Source organism: Balaenoptera acutorostrata, chromosome 2 (genome assembly GCF_949987535.1).
Source record: "Balaenoptera acutorostrata chromosome 2, mBalAcu1.1, whole genome shotgun sequence".
NCBI lineage: Eukaryota > Metazoa > Chordata > Mammalia > Artiodactyla > Balaenopteridae > Balaenoptera > Balaenoptera acutorostrata.
The window spans coordinates 166,920,526-166,940,247 of NC_080065.1; the positions used below are offsets into that span (position 1 = coordinate 166,920,526).

Here is a 19,722-nt window from a genome sequence, read left to right on the forward strand (position 1 = left end):
TTTGGGGAGATGGGAGCTATCAAGGAGACAGCTTTGGCAGGGGTGGAGAGGATGTGAGTCTGGAGTTCAGCATCAGAAATGTGGAACTCAAGGTGTCTGTGGGGTGGCCAAGTGAAGTGGCAGCTGGATACTTAAGGCTGGAGTTGAGAGAAGGGGTCTGGGCTGGAGGTAGAGATTTCGGAAGTAAATGGACGCTTAGGAGAGAGACTGGTAGAGAAGAGAAAGTGAGGAGCAGCAGCACTTGGTGTTGGGCAGAGGGGACGGAAGACGAGGGGAGAGTGAGCTCACAGAAGCTAGCAGAAGAGGGAACAGCTCTGCCCCCTGCCCTGGAGGGCCTCCTACAGCAGCATAGAGGTCACAGGATACCTTGACCAGTGGCTCTATGAAGCAGGGGAGGGGGCTGCACCCTGTGGGAAGATGAGCGAATGTGAGAGGAAGGAGTCAGCGAGCAGAGCTTTTGCTAGGAATGGGAATAGAAAAGAGGAAGGGAATATAGGATCAAGGAATGGAGGAGTTTTTGTTTGTTTATAAGATGGGAGATGATTCCATAGAGAAAAATTGGTAATCAGGAAAGAAAGAAATTATCTACAGTGGTCAGATCTGGGGGGTTGGGATTCCTAGCTTGATGGAGGGCTTTGCCTTGGGAGTAGGAATGTCCGAGAGTTTCCAGGGCCTAGGGCAAGGGTGTGGGATTTAGATGTGGGAAGATGAGGTGTCTCCATCTGATGGCTCTACTTCCTTAGTGCTGAGAGTGAGAGAGGAGGGAACACCCTGAACTGCAGCCCGGGGGTCATTGAGGGTCTGCCAAAAGGAAAAGAAAGGGGAGGCAGCAGCATGGGGCTCTGGCTTTGTGCTGCAAGCCGAGCCACTGAGGGACATGGGTGCTGCAGGGTTGCGGTGGAGAGCAGGGGCAAGGGAGCATTCAGAATGACGGGCCATGAGACATGCAGTGCCAAAAGAGAGGTGAGGCCAGGAGGAGGTAACAATGCAGAGGGGTCCTTGACCTCAGAGTTTGGACGAGGTTGAAGAACTTAGCAGTGGTGAGACAATGGCAGCTGGCAGGAGGCAGAGGAGGCAAGGAGAGAAGTGCAAGAAGATAGGCACTCAGTGATGGTACAGCTTCTGGTGGGCACCAGGTCCAGGGTATGCCCAGGAAGTGAGGGGCTGAGGGGAGGAGGGAGGACAATGGAGATGAGGACTGCAAAGGCCAGGGTGCTGGTGACTCACCCGGGTGGATGTCGAAGTTATGAGGAATGGCCTGAGTTGGGGTGGAGGGGCCTGAAGAGCCCGGAGCAGAGAATGAGGGGAAGTGACCAGGACAGCGGCTGATGACAGCTTTAGTGGGGAGCGGCTGGTGCTGCTGGAAAAGGGGAAGTGACCGCAAGGAGTTCTCCGATGTATGCAATGGGAGCAATAATCACCCCAGGGGCAGTGGTGTCCTCAGAAAGCCAGGTTTCAGTTAAGGCAGGAAGGATGGAGGAGGACAGTGATGTCTACAGTGAAGACTACTGATCACACAGGGTCCAGTGGAAGTGACTGAAGAAAGAGAAGCACTGGGGAAATTCAGGGCACGCGGCAACAAAGGAAAGGCTCTCTCAGATGGGTAAAAGGGTTGGCAAACGCTATAGATCCTCCCGTTTAGCACAGTGATGGAGATGCTTCCTTTGGTGATATGGTGGCCTCTAGGGAGGAAGCTCCTATAGGCTCCATCCCCCATCCATCCACTCAACCCACCCACCCTCCCCCATATCCATCCATTTATTCTTCTGATCATCCATCTTCCATCCTACCATTCTTTTTTTTTTTTTAATTTTTAATTATTTATTTATTTATTTATTTATGGTTTTGTTGGGTCTTCGTTTCCGTGCGAGGGCTTTCTCTAGCTGCAGCAAGTGGGGGCCACTCTTCATCGCGGTGCGCGGGCCTCTCACTATCGCGGCCTCTCTTGTTGCGGAGCACAGGCTCCAGATGCGCAGGCTCAGTAGTTGTGGCTCACGGGCCCAGTTGCTCCGCGGCATGTGGGATCTTCCCAGACCAGGGCTCGAACCCGTGTCCCCCGCATTGGCAGGCAGATTCTCAACCACTGCGCCACCAGGGAAGCCCCATCCTACCATTCTTGAATCCATCCCCTCAATCTTTGGTGTGCACCTCTTTTGTACTAAGGTTAGAAAGATGAATAAAATACAGCCTCTGTTCAGATGTGACCAGAAAACCACAGTTCAGTCCATTAAGTGTTCTAACAGCATGAGCCTAGGAGGCCAACACTGCCTGAGTAACAGTGACTGCCCCATAGAGAAGGGACTCATGAACTAGACCCTAAAGAGGGAGCTCCACAGGAGGGAAGGAAGTACAAATGTCCAGGGCAAAAAAAATTAGCAGACAGAGACTTCAAGATATGAAAAGCATGGCACTTTGGGACAGTGGTGAGAGGTCTGTTCCTCTCAGATGTGTCAGGAGTTGAAGCTGGAGAGAAGGGGAGTAGGCAGAAGGGAGAGGGCTGGGGTCCCCCACTTTATCTTGGAAGCAAAGAGGAGTTGCACAAGGAAGCTGGGCTGACAAATGCCATAGCTCTGTCGCCGGGGTGCCGGGTGTGTGCCCTGGAGGAGCACCCCAGAGAAGGGGACCCTTGCTTGGCCTCCCCAGGGGCCCCAGGGCAACGCTGCAGGCCTCACCATGGGGCATACATAACCCAGGGCAGGTGGGTCCTGGCCGCTGCACCTCTCCTCTGGTGCCCACATGCCAGCCTCAGGCCTGACCCCTGACTGGTCCACAGGGACAGCCAGTTCTTTCATCCCCTCACAGGTCCAAACCCAAGTCCATCATTCCCTTCTCCCTCCACTTATGTAGCTCAGAGGCCAGTTTGCCTAGCATGGCTTTATTCACTTTCCACTGCCTGGAAAATCCTACTTCTCTTTCGAAGCCCATCTTAGTGGTGTCCGCCTCGGATTCCTTCCTGGCCCCTCACCACCAGAGGGGGGCGTCCCCACTGTGGGGCTCCTCCACCCCAGCAGCCCTGGGGGTACCTGGTGGGGAGGTGTGTTGGGGGGGCTGGTACCACCCTGGGGAGGAGTGGACCTGGTGGCAGAGCCCAGGGCTACTTTCCCATCTCGGGGCCCCAGGGTGGGGCCACTGTCCTGAGTGCCAGGAGTGGGTGCACTGGATTCGAGTTAAGGAGAGATTTCACAGTGTTCACAGCAGCTGGCTAGATGAAGGGCTGCCTTCTTAGGGCTGTGGTGTAGTCCAGCTGGAGGGTCTCAGTTTCCCTGGCTGTACTAGATACTAGTGTGATTAGATGCTGGATGAGGGCCTTCTGCCTCTGACCTACAGTGGTGTGGTACCTAGAAAAGTTTGGCCAGCAGGAGGCACAGAAGGGAGAGGCCAGCCAGGCCCTGGCAGCCAACTTGTCCAGGTGTTGCTGAAATGAGACCTTGGGGTGCAGAGTGTGCCGTCCTGGTGCCTCTTCCTAGGGCAGCTTGGGGTCAGGGTGGTGTAGAACCAACTATGGTGGGGATTCCCCCAGCCTCTGCCTCCCGCAATTAGCTGCCAGGGCAAGACCCCAAGCCTCAGGGAGCTGGGCTGGGAAGGGCAGAGGAGCTGAACCTGTGGGACTGGGGGCTGGGGCAGGATAGTAGGCTGTGCCCCCCAGGAGGACAGGGACTTGGGGGAGGGACAGGACACAGCCCTGGGCCTCCGGCCACACAGTCCTCTCTTCCTGTTGTCTCAGGATGGTCCTGGCAGGATGCATCTGCTAGAGTTCCAGGTCCAGACCTCCCCTGGGGCCTGCTCCCACCCTCCCCCAGGATCACACACACACACACACACACACACACACACACACACACATACAAGTTCACATGCATGCACACGCAGACATGTCAATGACACACACACAAAGTCACAACACTCACATATCAGTCCTATAAACACACGTCTACGCACACACAGAGACAACACACACACGCGCACGTGCACACACACATGCACACACTACACACACTATCCTGCTGGGAGGAGGATGCTGGGTAAGGAGCTGCGTGGGCAGCAGGGCCAAGGTCCTGGAGGGCCACAGGAGGGTGTTTAACCAGGCGAGGCAGTTATCTGTTTGGGGATGAGCCCTTTTGGAGGAATGGGGGGTTGAGGCAGGGGGAGCAGGGAGAGGAGAGCTGGGGCAGCCAGAGAGCGCCTTGGGGGTGAAGAGAAACTGATGGAACCAAGGACATGTGAGCTGGACTCCATGGGACATGGGAGAGGGCGAGGTCACAGGCAGAATTCCAGGGAGAAACCGAGGCCTGAGTTCTGGGCATGTTTGGCGGTCTGCACTGTGCAGGTCTCCCTCACAAGCAGTAGCTGTGCATCTGTGGGGAGGAGCCTTCAGGCAGAAATGTGGGGGTCGCAATGCCGAGGAGATGTGCTCCAGGCCTCGCCCAATGTAGGATGAGGCCTGTGGTCTCCCCTATTGACTTCGTGTTGGCAGCTCTGCTCATGCGGGGCTAGAGGTTCAGTCCAGGCCTCAATCAGGGCTCACTTGGGGCTGGGCCCAGTCTGCGGCCCGGGGGCAACCTGAGGTGGAGGTTACCAGTTGTCTTGGGGCCTTATAGGTACTGCTCAGGGCTGAGAGCCTAGGCAGCCCCTGCCCAGGGAGGGGCCCATCAGCACCGGGTGCATGTCATCGTGTGAACTCATGACCCAGTCCCATGCTAACCCTATCTCCCACCCCAGGCCTGGCGAGCGGCTACTCCATGACCCCCCCAACCCTGAACATCACGGAGGAGACACACGTCATCGACTCCAGTGACAGCCTGTCCATCTCCTGCAGGTATTCAGCCCTCAGCCAGGAGGGCAGGGGACTGGGTCCCTCCTACCTGGCAGGCCAAGGAGACTACAGAAGGCCGAGCAGATGGTGGTGGAGCACCCAGGAGGCAGCCTCTCCCCAGGGCAGAGGCCTCGAGGCTTAGGGTTGCTTCCAAGTGGCTTGAGTTGTAGGTGCCTGGAGGCATAGACCATCCCCTGCTCTGCAGACACAGGCACCCTGCACCCACCCCCATTTCACCCATACCCACCCCTCATAATTTCATATGGACCACAGATCAGTCACCCTGCATCCACCCTTGGGTCACCCCACACTGACCCCAGTCCACCCCATGCCCATGCCCAGGTCATCCTGCATGGACCCCAGGTTGCCTGCACCCACCCTCAGCCACGCTTCACTGGCCCCAGGCCCACCCACACAGACCCCAGACCTGTTATCTTCCCTGCAGCCCCAGCTATAATCTGAGGCTCAGGCTTCTCTGCAGGACAGCCTGCCACATGCAGGCCCAGGAGCCAGGCAGAGGCCCCAAGGGGCTCAGGGAGCACCCTGCCCCGGGTTCATGGTATGTGCCCAAATGCTGGTCTGCCCTGACCTCTGGATGAGATAAGCTATGGGCCAGGCTTGGCTCCTGAGGAGGTTTCACAGGGACTGTCCCCCAGGGCTGCAGCCTGGGCCCCTCTTGATGTCCTGCATCCTCTGCCAGGGGGCAGCACCCCCTGGAGTGGGCCTGGCCAGGGGCTCAGGATGCACCAGTCACAGGGGAGAAGGACGGCGAGGACATGGGGATCGTGCGAGACTGTGAGGGCACAGATGCCCGGCCCTACTGCAAGGTTCTGCTGCTGCAGGAGGCCCACGCCAATGACACGGGCAGCTACCGCTGCTACTACAAGTATATCAAGGCTCGCATTGAGGGCACCACTGCAGCCAGCACCTACGTATTTGTGAGAGGTGAGAGGGGTCCAGCACTCACCCCTGTGGCCACTCAGGAGCCACAGGCAGGGTCCTGGGTCCTGGAGGGGTGGCTGGCACCTGCACCCCCATCCCCAGCCTTTGAACCCCACATGGCTTCCCTGCGGCCCCAGACCTGGGCAGAGACCCCCTGAGCCCCGCCTTCCCCTCCCACAACATGTCCCCTCTCCTCAGACTTGGAGCAGCCATTCATCAACAAGCCGGACACACTCCTGGTCAACAGGAAGGACTCCATGTGGGTGCCCTGCCTGGTGTCCATCCCCGGCCTCAACGTCACGCTGCGCTCGGTACAACCCCATGCCAACACCCACCCTGGATCTGGCCCTCCAGTCCTGTCCCTGGGAAAACTGCTGCTTCTCTGGCCAAGAGGAAGGGGGCAGCTGGGTGCTGACAGCCGCCATGTCTCTACAGCAAAGCTCAGCACTGTGGCCTGATGGGCAGGAGGTAGTGTGGGACGACCGCCGGGGCATGCGTGTGCCCACTCCCCTGCTGCGTGATGCCCTGTACCTGCAGTGTGAGACCACTTGGGGCGGCCAGGCCTTCCTATCCAACCCCTTCCTCGTGCATATCACAGGTAGGGGCTGCCTAGGGCTGTAGGGCCCTCCCCCAGCAACCACTCCCCATGTCCTGGGAGGAGAACTGCAGGAAGAGGACAGGGACCCCCCAGTTCACAGTAATGAGGCTGTAGGTGCCACGGTTTGGCTGGTCTCAGTGGGTGCCCTGTACTCTGTGCACGTTGTCCTATGAGGGGCATGGGGGTCACTGTGTGTGTGTCACCAGGAAATGAGCTCTATGACATCCAGCTGTTCCCCAAGAAATCACTGGAGCTGCTGGTTGGGGAAAAGCTGGTCCTGAACTGCACTGTGTGGGCCGAGTTCAACTCGGGCGTCACCTTCGACTGGGACTATCCAGGAAAGCAGGTGAGGTCAGCAGCCCTGCCAGGGGCTGTGCCTGAATCATCCCCAGGAATCTCCATCACTACCCACACTCACCCTGGTCAGGCACACACTTACCTCTGTGTAGAAGAGGTGCAGACTCAGTCCTGCCCCAGGAGCCCCTGTCTGATACAGAAGTTTTCCTATCCCGAGGAAAACTCTGGGTCTGGGTCCAAGGCTTCTGGAGCTATTGCTGGCTGGGCTGGGGTGTGTGCCTATGGGGGTTAGTTCTGTCAGAGTCAGCCTGCTCTGACGCTATGCTTCCCCTGGTCCTGGGCAGGCAGAGCGGGGTAAGTGGGTGCCAGAGCGGCGCTCCCAGCAGACTCACACAGAGCTCTCCAGCATCCTCACCATCCACAACGTCAGCCAGCACGACTTGGGCCCATATGTGTGCCTGGCCAACAATGGCATCCAGCAATTCCAGGAGAGCACTGAGGTCATTGTGCATGGTACGGCCTGTCAGGTCATTGTGCCCAGCATGGCCTGGGCTAGGTCAGTTGTCAAGCCTGGGGAACAAGGGTTCTTGTGCAGTGTGGGCCGAGGGTCATAGGTCATGGTGCACCTGAGCAGTGTGGAGTCCAGCCAGAGGGAAGGGAGGGCCGTGAGTGGACGGACTGCCCGGTTCCCACACCCCAGAAAGCAGAGCATCTGGCCACTGGGGGTGGCTGTGAATCCCTGGGTGGTGGTGGGTCAGCGATGCTGGCCCCAGCTTTACCCTGATGCCTCCCGTCTGGCAGAAAAGCCCTTCATCAGCGTCGACTGGCTCAAGGGTCCCGTCCTGGAGGCCACGGCAGGAGACGAGCTGGTGAAACTGCCCGTGAAGCTGGCAGCATACCCGCCACCGGAGTTCCAATGGTACCTCCCTCGCTCCTGCCCCTCACTACCCACCAGGTCCAATGCAGGAAAGAACCACAGGGAGGGAAGGGCAGCGTTCTCCCCATCACGGCCTACTCCTTGAGACCTGGATGGGGAACTGTCCCCACTATCAGGGCCTGCACCCTGGGCAGGGAACCCCTATGAAGATTCTAAGGAATATGCACATAATGAGATATTTTGGCTAGAGGAAAGGTTGGCCTGAATTGCTGCTAAACTGTGAAAGAGTGTAAATACCAGTCTCCTGTTATGTGTGGGTGTGGCGGGCACAGCATAATCTAACTGTTTCCTGCACCCACTCAGCCTCTCTGAGGGCCCCCGCTGGAGGGTGTCATAGAGGGATGACTTCAGGTTTTCTAGGCCCCTCTCCAAATAGGTTGCCACCCCCAGGATCCTTCTAACCAGAATTTTGGAGATGTCAAAGGGGTTTCACAAATTATTATGGTGCTGGGCCCTGGGCTGGGCCTGATCTGTGTGGCAGTGAGCTAGAACTTCCGGAAGGCCTCCAGGCTCCAGATCCCCAGTTCTGGTGTGTGACCTGAGAGTATGGTCTCCCTTGCAGGGTATGCCAAGGGTCAGTGAGGGGTCCCTCACTGGTGGTTTCACCCTCACCGGGCGCTCCCTGAGAGCTCCCTGAGAGCTGAGAGCACAGCACCCCACCATGCACCCTTCGGCCATCTGAGCAGTCCACTTGGCCTGACCCTGGGAGGTCACACTCTAGCCTGACCCTTATCGTACACATGAGGAAAACAGGCCAGGAAAGGGGAAGGGCACTCCCGCCCAAGCCCTGAGCCTCCTGGGAGGGGTCTGCTCCATTCTTTCACAGTTGGCCAGAGGAGCCTTGCCTTCCCAGCCTGGAGCACCTCCCACCAGGCAGGATGACCTTTGCTGAAAGCCTGGAGCTGGGCAAGCAGAAGCCCAGACATTCTCAGCCAGCATCCCACTTCATGGGCCATAGGCTGGAAGCAGGCTTCTCCTGGGAGAGCCCCTGGATGTCCTGGGCCTGCGCCTTCTGTGACCCTACCTCTGAGGCCACAGGCTTTGGGGTCCATCAGGGGCATCTGGTGCAGGACCAGGACCCTTGAGACAGGGTCCGGAAGGGCACTGATGCAGCCTGGAGCCTCCCTCACAGGTGCGGTCTCCTGGAGACGCCTAGGGCCCAGTACCCTGCCCTCCAAGGCCAGTAGTACTGACCCTGTCCAGGAGGGTGGCCAGCTCTGTTGCATCAGAGATCTGGCCCAGGCCTGATCCTCAGGCAGCTGACTGCCTCTCACCATTCCCACCACATCTGGCCTTTCTTTTCTCACTTGGCCAATACCTGCCTCCAAGAAGTGCTCAGCTGGGCCCACTGTTCACTGAGACACCTGCCCCAGGGCACTAATGGTGACCATAGCTCCACAGGGGCCAGTTCTTCCAGGTAATCGTGTGATGATTGGAGATCTAGGGGACAGACAGACAGGCTGGTCCTGGTTCCCAAAGCAGCCTCTGTGTGTCCGGCATCATGCTGACCCTAAAGGCCATATCTTGGGTAGGCCTGACGACACCTGCAAGAAGGTTCATTTGGTTTCCCTGGTTTTCAGATGAGGACACAGGGGCTTGGGGCAGTGAAGCAGTTCATCTAGGATCACAAATGCGGCAGGTGGCAACCAGGATTCTGCACCAGAGCCCAGCAGGCCTCACAGCCTGGGTCCTGCTCTGCCCTGCTGTGTGACTCCTGGCAAGTCACGTCTCTTCTGGCTGGGCTGTGGTGTTGCAGCTGAGGGCCAGACCCCTGCATCCCCCTCACTGTTACTCTCTGCCCCGAGGGCTGTGCTTCTCCTAGTGTCTCTCTGGCTTAGTAAACCAGGGTAAGGCACCTGCCTAAGGGAGGGCAGCTTCCAGGCAGAGTCCAGAGCTTGGGTTGCAGGAGCACTGCCTGCAGCACTCCCAGCTCAGTACTGGGGAGGAGTCTCCTTTGGGGTGTGAGTTTATTTATTCATTCACGTGTGCATCGAGCACCTACGTGTGCTGGGTGCTGCTCTACGTGTAGGGGATATGGCAGTGAGGGGACAGTCCCTGTACAGCTCAGTAGGGGAGACGGACAGTCAACAGACATACGCGTGAACACTAGTGTGCAGATGAGCAGGCACAGGCCCAAGGGCCGGCTCCCGGTTCACACAGCTTCTCTGACGAGCGGGTGATATGAATATAGGAGAGAGGGAGACTTGCAGGTGTCTAGCATCCAAGCAAGGCAGGACAGTGAGTTGCATAGCCCTGGGGAGGGGGCAGGGCAACAAGAAGGCCCCGTATCTGGAGAGATCCAGAAAGGGCAGAGCCAGGGTCAGGGCTCCTGGACCCCCATGTGGTAAGGAGCTGTGCCCCTCGGGGACTGCACCTCCACCCCGTCACAGCACACACCGGTGAAGCCTATGAGAGACAGACAAGGCCCCCTGGGGACTGCAGTTGGTCCTGAGCCTATAGGTGTTGTGAGACCCGGTAGGCTGAGCCCGGAGACCCTCCCCATAGCCTTTAGGCCATCTGTTCCCCAGTCCAGAGTCAGCTGCTGCAGCCCACACCCCTACTACTCTTCCCAGCAGCCTGGTCTGGTGCAGGAGGGGCCTCTTGCTCCTGGCCTCTCCTGCCTCCTGACAGTATATCCCAGTTGTAGGGGCTGGGGTGCTTTATGGAAGGAGTGCCAGGACAGGGCCGGGGTGGGGTCCGCACAGCCCCCTGAACTCCCTTCCTGGGCCAGGTACAAGGACAGAAAGGCAGTGTCAGGGCGCCATAGTCCACACGTTCTGGTGCTCAAGGAGGTGACGGAAGCCAGTGCGGGCATCTACACCCTCGCCCTGTGGAACTCCGCGGCCGGCCTGAGGCGCAACATCAGCCTGGAGCTGGTGGTAAATGGTACGTGTGGGCAGGACAGGAGAGGAGATGGTGGACAGGCGGGTGTGGTGGGGGAGGCTGACTGACTGGCTGTCTGCCTGTGTCTCCAGTGCCTCCCCACATCCACGAGAAGGAGGCCTCCTCCCCCAGCATCTACTCCCGCCATAGTCGCCAGGCCCTCACCTGTACGGCCTATGGGGTGCCCCCTCCTCTCAGCATCCAGTGGCACTGGCGGCCGTGGACCCCCTGCAAGACCTTCACCCAGCGCAGCCTGTAAGTGTGGTTCCACCCTGTCTCCCCTTGCTTCCCAGCCCAATCTCCAACCTCAGTCATAACCCCCACTGACTGTCCACAGCCCTCCCCAGACCCCTGCTCTAAACCCAAACCCTATCGCGATTCAGGGATTGTAGCCGATCCCTGACCTCACCTCGCCTGAGCAAGGCTCGCTTATATCAATCAGGCCGGGCTGGACACTGGGGATGGTCCAGCCCACCCACCTCCCTTGAAAGCAAAGCCCCCCAGACACACAACTGCATATCTGGAGAGGACCTCTGGGCACCAGGGAGGACACCCCTCACCAAACAGGCAGATCTAGGCTAGTTTTGTGAGACTTGTACCAAGCCCCAAGGCACACTAAGCATGTCCAATGCTCATCAGCTCGTCTGTGCAGCGCTCACCATGACCCCTTAGAGAGGAGAAAAGTGAGGTCAGAGAAGGGATGTGACTTTCCTAAGGTCACGGCAATAAGCAGCAGATCTTGCCCAACTGCTGGGCCACACTGCCCTACCTGACTGGTCGCCAACAGGACAGACAGTCTGGGAGAACAGAGAAAACTTGGACAAACAAGGGCCCGGAATGGAGGGGCCAAGGTGGTCAGTGGTCTGGAAGGCACTAGAGAACCCGTGAATGGTGTTGAGCAGGGGAGTAACTAGTCACATTTGCCTTTTAGCAAGAGATGCTAATGGGCAGGGTGCAGGGTCACAGGCTGGGGAGAGACAGGAGCTGGGAACCCAAGGGAGACAGGGTGGCTATACCGGCAAAGGGGCTGTGGCCCTGGCATGGTCAGTTAGGAAGGTTCAGTCAGGGTGGCCAGCCCACAACATTCAAGGCTTATAAGAGATTCTTCTAGACCACAAGGCTGCAGGTCACTGGCACCTCCAAATGTGCTTCCCTCTTACGCTCTACCGTTATGCTCTGCATGATTACAGAACCCTGGGGCCAACTCTGCTCCATTAGCGGCAGACAAGAGCCTCCCTTGGGCCACCCCTTCCCCCCAGACCCCCATCCCAGCAGGAGACCAAAGGTGCTGGGATGCACAGCCAGCCCAGGGAGGGGCTGCAGCTCTAGAAGGGGTAGGGAGGGAGAGGGCTTCCTGTAACAGGAGTGGTGACTTTGCTGCCCTAGGAGGTCTGGGTGGACTTTGCAGGAAGGGACACGTGCAGGTAGGAGCAGGAGGCACAACAGACTAGAGGATGACCGCAGAGCCACGGGCCTGTGGTGTTCTGCAGGCGCAGGTCCTGGCTTACTGGGCAAGGCTGTGTCTGGCAGCTCGTGCCGTATGGGTCGCCAGGCCCTGAACAGTGTTCCAGAAACAAAGCCCCCGCCCCCCTCTCTCACTTCAGCCCAAGGGCCAGCCTTACCCACCATGATGTGAGATGAATCTGAGTAGGAGAAAAGCTTGACCCTACCCCCAGTGTGGGCCCTCTCTGCCTGTATCCCTGACCTGCCCTTGCCCCTCCTTGTCTTCAGCAGCCAGCGGCGGCAGCAGCGAGACCAAATGCCACAGTGCCAGGACTGGAGGGAGGTGACCATGCAGGACGCTGTGAACCCCATTGAGAGCCTGGACACCTGGACTGAGTTTGTGGAGGGCAAAAATAAGGTATGGGCCAACCAGGCCACTGAGTGGCTGGGGGAGAAGAAGAAAGGAGGCAGGGTGGGGCCCTCTCCTGGCCTTCTAGGTTTCCACTGGGCTTGCAGAGCTCTTGCGATAGCAGCTGAGAGTCAGTAACCTTTCTGCAGTGTCTCTGGGCATCAGTTTCCCTGCCTGCATGTAGACTGTGGGGGCCAAACCTCCAACTGCTTCCCAGACAGGGAAGCTGAGATTCAAGGCCATGGGCCCAAGCCACCCAGGGCTGGGAGGGTTGGGGCTGGGGGCCGCCTCCATCCTTACCAAAGGCTGCTGAGCTGCTGGCTCAGGCTGGGGGCAATGCCTAGAAGAGGCCAGGCAGGGGAAGGACTGAACAAAGGCACCCACTTCCTACAGTCACTTCCTGTTTTCCTACACACCTCCAGAGCCTCTTCCTGTTCCAGGCTGGCCAGGAAGTGCCCGGCTTGGGGTTGGGGGGTGGGGTCTTTGGATGGTAGGCAGGGCCTATGGCCCTCTCTCCTCCTCTGCTTCCAAGCTTCCTACTCCCCCAGGCCAGAGTCCTTCCGGAGCCCTGGAACCCAGCCCCTCCCCTTGCCACGACCCAGGGCACTTGTGGGCACACCACAAGGATCTCACACAGTGACCAGCTGCTCCCCTTGGACCACAGGCTGACCCTTGATGTGACCAGAGCATGAATCCTAGCTCTGGCTTGGACCATCCCAGTGCTACCAGGCCCCTGTCCCCTCCTCGACATGGCCACAGCCTGAGCCCATCCACAGCCAGAGGTCTCTCTGGTCCTGCCTGATGCTGCCCTCTGACCTCAGCCACAGTTGAAGCCAACTGTCCATAGTTCTGTCCCTTGGGTTTTCTGGGGAGCGACCTCTTGCTGCTGCCCGAGGGCCTCACCACCTTCTCCCTGCCTCGCCATTCCTGGTACTGTCTCTGAGCTTTGGTCATCTCCCGCTCAGAGCCTCAGTTTCCCTCATTACTGTGGTGGGCACAGCAACCTCCGTGCAGAAAAGGAGGTTGGGGTAGGGGAACTCATGCGGGAAATGGATCCTTATGCCTGACACATGTCCTGTCCAGACGGTGAGCAAGCTGGTGATCCAGGACGCCAATGTGTCTGCCATGTACAAGTGCGTGGTCTTCAACAAAGTGGGCCAGGATGAGCGGCTCATCTACTTCTATGTGACCAGTGAGTGACTTGGGCAGGCCTGGATGGAGGTCAGGAACCAGGTGGGCACAGGAGGAGAGCAGGCCTGGGAGAAGATGATATGCCTAGATTGGGGCCCATGGAGTTTCTGGTGACCTTGAGGCACCCAGGAGAGATATCCAGGGTCCACTGGGCCCCTGGGTCTGGGCAGGAGGGATAGATTTGGAGGTCATCGGCATATGGACCGGGGTGGTAATCCACTGGGATGGATTGGCCCCATCTGCCCCCAGACCTGGAGTGCCTCCCCTATGGGTGCCCTCTTGTTCCCCACAGCTCCGCCTAACTCCACTTCCCTCCCACCCCCTTCCTAAGCCCTGGATCCTGCACAGCAGCTGGTTCCTATGTGCGTTTTGCCCTGGGGAGAAGGTCCATAGTTTCCTCAGATTTTCAAACTTGTTAGTGACCTCAGAAAAGCTAAGAAGATCATGGAAGGACAGTCACTGGGCCCAGAGGTGTAGACAAGGGCACGTGGAAGAAAGATGGAGCCAAAGAGAACACTTTGGAGGGGAGAGGAGCCCATAGGAGCTTGACAATGAACGGCCAGAGGGACAAAAGGAAATTGGGAGGCATTGCCACAAGCTAATGAAACCAGATTGTTTCAAGGAGGGGACAGTGGTGGGGAGTGTGGTCAGCAGTGAGGGAGAATGGGGACCCAGGCCCCTGCTGAGCCTGGTAGCAAGGAACTCAGTGATGATCTGGGATCCTGGGAGAGGTAGGAGCAGCAGCCAGTTGGGGCTTGTCTAGGAAAAAGCTAGAGGGAGGCAAGGCCAGAGGAGAGCCTGGTGGAAATGACTTCAGAGAGCTGGTCTCTTGTAAGTGAGAGGGAGAAGGGCTCCAGAGTGGTGTCCCTGCCCCAGATACATGTGATGTACACCCTTAGTTGAGAGCTGAATGAGTCCAAAGGCCAATGAGAAAGGGAGAGAGAGGCCCTGGGCAGGGTGGTAAGTGAGCCAACACTGTGACACAGCTTCATAGTGGTTCCTCCTCCCTCCCCAGCCATCCCCGATGGCTTCAGCATAGAATCGGAGCCATCAGAAGATCCTCTAGAGGGACAGGCCGTGCACCTGAGCTGCCGGGCCGACAACTACACTTATCAGCATTTGCGCTGGTACCGCCTCAACCTGTCCACGTTGCATGACGCTCACGGGAACCCGCTGCTGCTCGACTGCAAGAACGTGCACCTTTTCGCCACGCCGCTGGCCGCCAGCCTGGAGGAGGCAGCGCCCGGGGTGCGCCACGCCACGCTCAGCCTGACCATCCCCAGCGTGGCACCGGAACACGAAGGCGACTACGTGTGCGAGGTGCAGGACCGGCGCAGCCACGACAAGCACTGCCACAAGAAGTACCTGTCAGTGCAGGGTGAGGCAGGCAGGGCCTGAGGGCAGGGCAGGGCGGCGCCTCCCAAGGAGCCTTCACCCCCAGCCCAGCACGCGCCTGGGCGGTCCATTCCCAAGCCCGAGCCTGCAAGAGCGTCACCCTCCCCAGCCCTTCTGTGGAGGTGCGCAGCCCGGCCCACCCCCGAGCTCAAACCCTGACCCTTCAGCTTCGAGAGTTCCCAGCCCTGGAGGGCCCCTGCCTGGAGTGCCCTCCCGCTTTCTGCAGCTCCACTTAGCTCCGTCTCCACCCCACCCCCAGCCCTGGAAGTCCCGCGGCTCACGCAGAACTTGACCGACCTCCTGGTGAATGTGAGCGATTCCTTGGAGATGAGGTGCCCGGTGGCCGGGGCGCACATGCCCAGCATCGTGTGGTACAAAGATGAGAGGCCGCTGGAGGAAGAGTCCGGTAGGGGGATGGACATGGGTAAAGGGCGGGGTCCGGAAGCTGCTGAGGCCAAGGCCCCAGACCTACCTGAACTCGAACCTGCACCCCAACTCGCTGCAGGAATCGACCTGGCGGACTCGAACCAGAGGCTGAGCATCCAGCGCGTACGCGAGGAGGATGCCGGGCGCTATCTGTGCAGTGTGTGCAACGCCAAGGGCTGCGTCAACTCCTCCGCCAGCGTGGCCGTGGAAGGTCCGGCCTCCCCTTCGCGCCCGTCCACCCACCCTCCGCCTGCCCTTGGCGCCGTCTTCTCGTGGCCACCTCACTGCTAGTTGTGCACACCAGAAGGGGCACTTGACTCAGGGTGCACCGTCTCCCCCCTCACAACACGCACACACTAGCCTCTTTCTGCCCACTCAGGCTCCGAGGATAAAGGCAACATGGAGATCGTGATCCTTATTGGCACCGGGGTCATCGCCGTCTTCTTCTGGGTCCTCCTCCTCCTCATCTTCTGTAACATGAGGAGGGTGAGCACTCCTTCCCCAGCTGAGTCTCTCCCCAGCTCCTCACGGGGTCTCTCTCCACCCTGGCTAGCCCTTAAGTTAAGGAATATCGTTCCACTTGGAAGCCTTGTATCCTGGGAGGCCTCCCTGACCCCTCCATGCTGGGCTCTTACAGGACCAGAGGTTGTCTGTCCATCTGTCCCCTCCTATATTGAAAGTCCCTAAGGAGCTCCCATCTGTCCCAGGCAAAATTTTACCCAAGCCAGGGTGGTATGGCCAAGTCAATGAGCTGTCCCCATCCACACCCCCAGCCAACCCATGCAGACATCAAGACCGGCTACTTGTCCATCATCATGGACCCTGGGGAAGTTCCTTTGGAGGAGCAGTGTGAATACCTGTCCTATGATGCCAGTCAGTGGGAGTTCCCCAGGGAACGGCTGCACCTTGGTGAGACCCCGCACCCAGCCTACTTCACCCACCCTGTACTGCTGGGCAGAGACAGCTTCAGCTGCTGTGGGGCTGGGCAAGCTACAGCCTTGAAATCCCTCCATTCTCAGAACTCATGCCAGAAGGTCCCACCTAGCCCCCACCTGGCCCGACCTGTCCATCTAGGCATGCATCCCCAGAACAATGATTGGGGCTCTCAATTCCCAGGCCCCCGAGGTCACTTCCTGCTGCTCTAAGCAGGGTGGGCCCATCACACCTGCTGGGAGAGGATGCAGGCCTTCCTGTCTGCCTCTCCTTTCCCTCTCTTCCCACTCCCACTCCCCATGCACTTCCTGTTTGGCAGAGGGGAGCCCGACTTTCCTCCGCCTCCTGGGCCTTCCTTCCTGGCCCTCCACAGGGGTTGTCCCTTCTGCCCAATCCTCTCCACCCTCACCCCCATACAGCTCACCTGGAACCGGCTCCCTGCCCCTACAGGGAGAGTCCTCGGCCATGGGGCCTTTGGGAAGGTGGTGGAAGCCTCGGCCTTTGGCATCAACAAGGGCAGCAGCTGTGACACTGTGGCCGTGAAAATGCTGAAAGGTGTGGGGTCAGCTGGTAGAAGGGGTGGCTGAGCTGGTGGGGATCAGCAGCCCTGGGTGGGCTGGTGGGTCTGTGGTACAGGAGGGGAAACAGGCTCAGAACAGACTCTTACCCTAGGTTCTACAGGGAGTCCGTGGGAATCAGAGCCGAGCCTGGGGCTCACATCTGAGTAATACTTACCAGTTCCACCTAAACTCTTTGCCTCAGAGAGGCAGGTGGGATGTGCTGCGCCCCCACCAGCAAGAGCACTGGCCATGCCTCAGCTAAGCTAGTGGCGCGGAAAGAGGGTCATGCAAGGGCTGGGTGATGGGCTGGGCACCACGCGAAGCCCCCATGTTCCCTCCAGAGGGCGCCACAGCCAGCGAGCACCGTGCCCTGATGTCAGAGCTCAAAATCCTAATCCACATCGGTAACCACCTCAACGTGGTCAACCTCCTGGGGGCGTGCACCAAGCCCAACGGTAAAGAGCTCAGGTGCCCTGGCGGGAGGGTGAGTCCCCCAGGGTGCTCTGTCTTTGTGGGTGCGAAGGGCCAGCTGGGCTGGGAATGGGCGGGGATGAGGAGGGGCACAGGAGGGCTTTGGGGCAGGGCCGTGGCTGTGGTGCTTGCCCTCCAGCGTGCCCTCAGTCACCAAGATCCTGGCTCCTGCCCTGCCCCAGGCCCCCTCATGGTGATCGTGGAGTTTTGCAAGTACGGCAACCTCTCCAACTTCTTGCGCACCAAGCGGGAGACCTTCAACCCCTACGCGGTAGGTAGGCGCCCCACCAGGGGCCAGAGCTCTGCTGGTGAGCAGGCAAGGTGCTTAGATGGGCTGGGGAGAAGGCGCGGGGAGTGCTTTTGCAGTAGATGGCCAGCCTCCTCCCCCTCGGACCTGCTTTGTGCATCGCAGGAGAAGTCCCCCGAGCAGCGAAGGCGCTTCTGCTCCATGGTAGAGGGTGCCAAGGCTGACCGGAGGAGGCCAGGGAGCAGCGACAGGGCCCTCCTCACAAGGCTCCTGATGGGCAAGGGCGGGGCAGGACGAGCCCCTCCGGTCCAAGAAGGTAAGAGTCTGGCTTCCCCTTGCCTGAGTTCGCTGGCACACTCATACCTCATGATCAGGGACCCTGGGATAAGCCAGCCTGGGACCCTCCTGGAGAGACTTATGTGGGAGAGCATGTAATGCACTCTGCCTTAGGAAGGGAGGACACCTCAGGAACAGTTTTCACAGAGACTTTTGATGTTTGATTTGGACATCTAGAGGTGAACAGGAGTTTGCCCTGCAGACATGGTGGGGAACAGTCCAGGCAGAAGTAGCAGGGGCAGAGGTCTAGTGTGGCAACAGTAGTCACCGCTCTGGAAGTGGTTAGTGGGTGTCACGGAGAGAATGGAAGCTGAGGGGCAGGAGAGGGGGCCAACATGCTCGTTAAGCCTGGCCAGGAGGGATGCAGCCAGGTTCAGTGAACAAATGCTCCCTTTGGGGCTGGGTGGAAGATGGGAGTCACGGACGAGGACCCTCCTGAGCCAGCCTTGCTTCTTTGTGCAGCTGAGGACCTGTGGCTGAGCCCACTGACCATGGAAGACCTTGTCTGCTACAGCTTCCAGGTGGCCCGAGGGATGGAGTTCCTGGCCTCTCGCAAGGTGACTGCCCCGGCAGGCTCTTCAGAGGGGAGAAAGGCCAAAACTCACCAGCATGCCAGGCTTGGTCCTAGCTCACCCCACAGCACAGCTATGATCAAGGCGCATCTCTCCCACTTCGCAGAGTTATAAACTGAGCCCAAAGGGTGGAATTGACTTCCCAAGATCTCCAGCTAGTCAGAGGCAGGGCTAGATATAGAATCAGTCTGTCCCACTGCATAGCCTCTTCTGCTGTCCGCACGGTTCCACAAGCTCTCTCCATGGCAAGTCCTGGGGGCACACAGAAATCTGTTGTCAAAAGAGCAGGGCTCAGGTGGGGCACCCTGGAGCTCTAGGTATGGGTGTGGCCCCAGGGGCCTGCACTGATCACTGCATTGCACCTCATTGCACCCCTAGTGCATCCACAGAGACCTGGCTGCTCGGAACATCTTGCTGTCAGAAAGTGATGTGGTGAAGATCTGTGACTTCGGCCTGGCCCGGGACATCTACAAAGACCCTGACTACGTGCGCAAGGGCAGCGTGAGTGCAGACCACAGAGGGAGGATGGGGGTTGGGGGCCATGGAGCAGGGTGGTGGACTCACTGCCATCCACATGGAAGGTCTGAGGGCCTGCGCCTACGGGAATGCTGGTGACCTTGCTGAGGCACCTGGAGCAGGTGAGTGGAAATAGGAGCTGACAAACAGGGACCACAGCGCTCCAACTGGAGCTTGTGTTTGGCCCCGTACCTTGGTCCATTAGGTGGGCACTGACTCCCCATGCCTGCCCACGAGGGGCTGGGCATGCAGAGGTGGACCCTACGTGGTGTCTGTCCTGGAGGTGGACAGACCTGGTGTAGCAGGGTCACAGCAAAGTACATGGGTGCTAGGTGCAACTTGTGTCTCGTTGGTGGTGCTCAGAGGCAGGCATCTGAGCATCCATAGCTGATTAGGGTTTTGCCCCAGGGGAGGAAGGAAGAGGCTTAGAGGGAGGTCAACAGGCAAAATGGGTCCAGGCTATGAGAGGCCCACCGTGAAGGCTTTTGTACTTCATTCTAACTGGCAGGTGTGTGGGGGCTGTGGAGGTAAGAGTCGGGTGTGCGGTCTAGAAGCCCCCCCTCTGCAGGCTGTGAGGAGAGGGGAGTGGGGGTGCTGGGGTGGAGGCAGAGGCAATTCTGGAAGGGCCGTGGCCCTCAGGGCTCCCAGGTAGAAGCCATAGGAGGAGAAGCACATCAGAAGCCACAGGAGGAGGGGTCAGGAATGATGCCATGCTTCCAGTTTGGGGACCAAGTGAGTGGAGAAAGGTGGAGC

General features: G+C 58.9%; 1 protein-coding gene across 6 annotated transcripts in view; it reads left to right on the forward strand.

The window, feature by feature from the left end:
* The window catches only part of FLT4 (fms related receptor tyrosine kinase 4), a 40,568-nt gene that overhangs the window by 9,958 nt on the left and 10,888 nt on the right, over nucleotides 1-19,722 (forward strand). For 3 of the 6 annotated variants that reach the window (XM_007169828.2, XM_057541750.1, XM_057541752.1), the window contains exons 2-23: nucleotides 4,720-4,816; nucleotides 5,514-5,758; nucleotides 5,954-6,066; nucleotides 6,191-6,353; nucleotides 6,560-6,699; nucleotides 6,995-7,163; nucleotides 7,452-7,569; nucleotides 10,319-10,473; nucleotides 10,563-10,725; nucleotides 12,202-12,331; nucleotides 13,406-13,514; nucleotides 14,529-14,891; nucleotides 15,168-15,314; nucleotides 15,414-15,545; nucleotides 15,714-15,820; nucleotides 16,108-16,243; nucleotides 16,718-16,822; nucleotides 17,169-17,282; nucleotides 17,481-17,569; nucleotides 17,711-17,861; nucleotides 18,344-18,438; nucleotides 18,832-18,954. In XM_007169828.2, the coding sequence (XP_007169890.1) occupies nucleotides 4,720-4,816; nucleotides 5,514-5,758; nucleotides 5,954-6,066; nucleotides 6,191-6,353; nucleotides 6,560-6,699; nucleotides 6,995-7,163; nucleotides 7,452-7,569; nucleotides 10,319-10,473; nucleotides 10,563-10,725; nucleotides 12,202-12,331; nucleotides 13,406-13,514; nucleotides 14,529-14,891; nucleotides 15,168-15,314; nucleotides 15,414-15,545; nucleotides 15,714-15,820; nucleotides 16,108-16,243; nucleotides 16,718-16,822; nucleotides 17,169-17,282; nucleotides 17,481-17,569; nucleotides 17,711-17,861; nucleotides 18,344-18,438; nucleotides 18,832-18,954 (3,164 nt within the window). The remainder of the gene's footprint in view (nucleotides 1-4,719; nucleotides 4,817-5,513; nucleotides 5,759-5,953; nucleotides 6,067-6,190; nucleotides 6,354-6,559; nucleotides 6,700-6,994; nucleotides 7,164-7,451; nucleotides 7,570-10,318; nucleotides 10,474-10,562; nucleotides 10,726-12,201; nucleotides 12,332-13,405; nucleotides 13,515-14,528; nucleotides 14,892-15,167; nucleotides 15,315-15,413; nucleotides 15,546-15,713; nucleotides 15,821-16,107; nucleotides 16,244-16,717; nucleotides 16,823-17,168; nucleotides 17,283-17,480; nucleotides 17,570-17,710; nucleotides 17,862-18,343; nucleotides 18,439-18,831; nucleotides 18,955-19,722) is intronic. The other 3 variants (XM_007169829.2, XM_007169831.2, XM_057541751.1) reach the window with 2 other exon arrangements.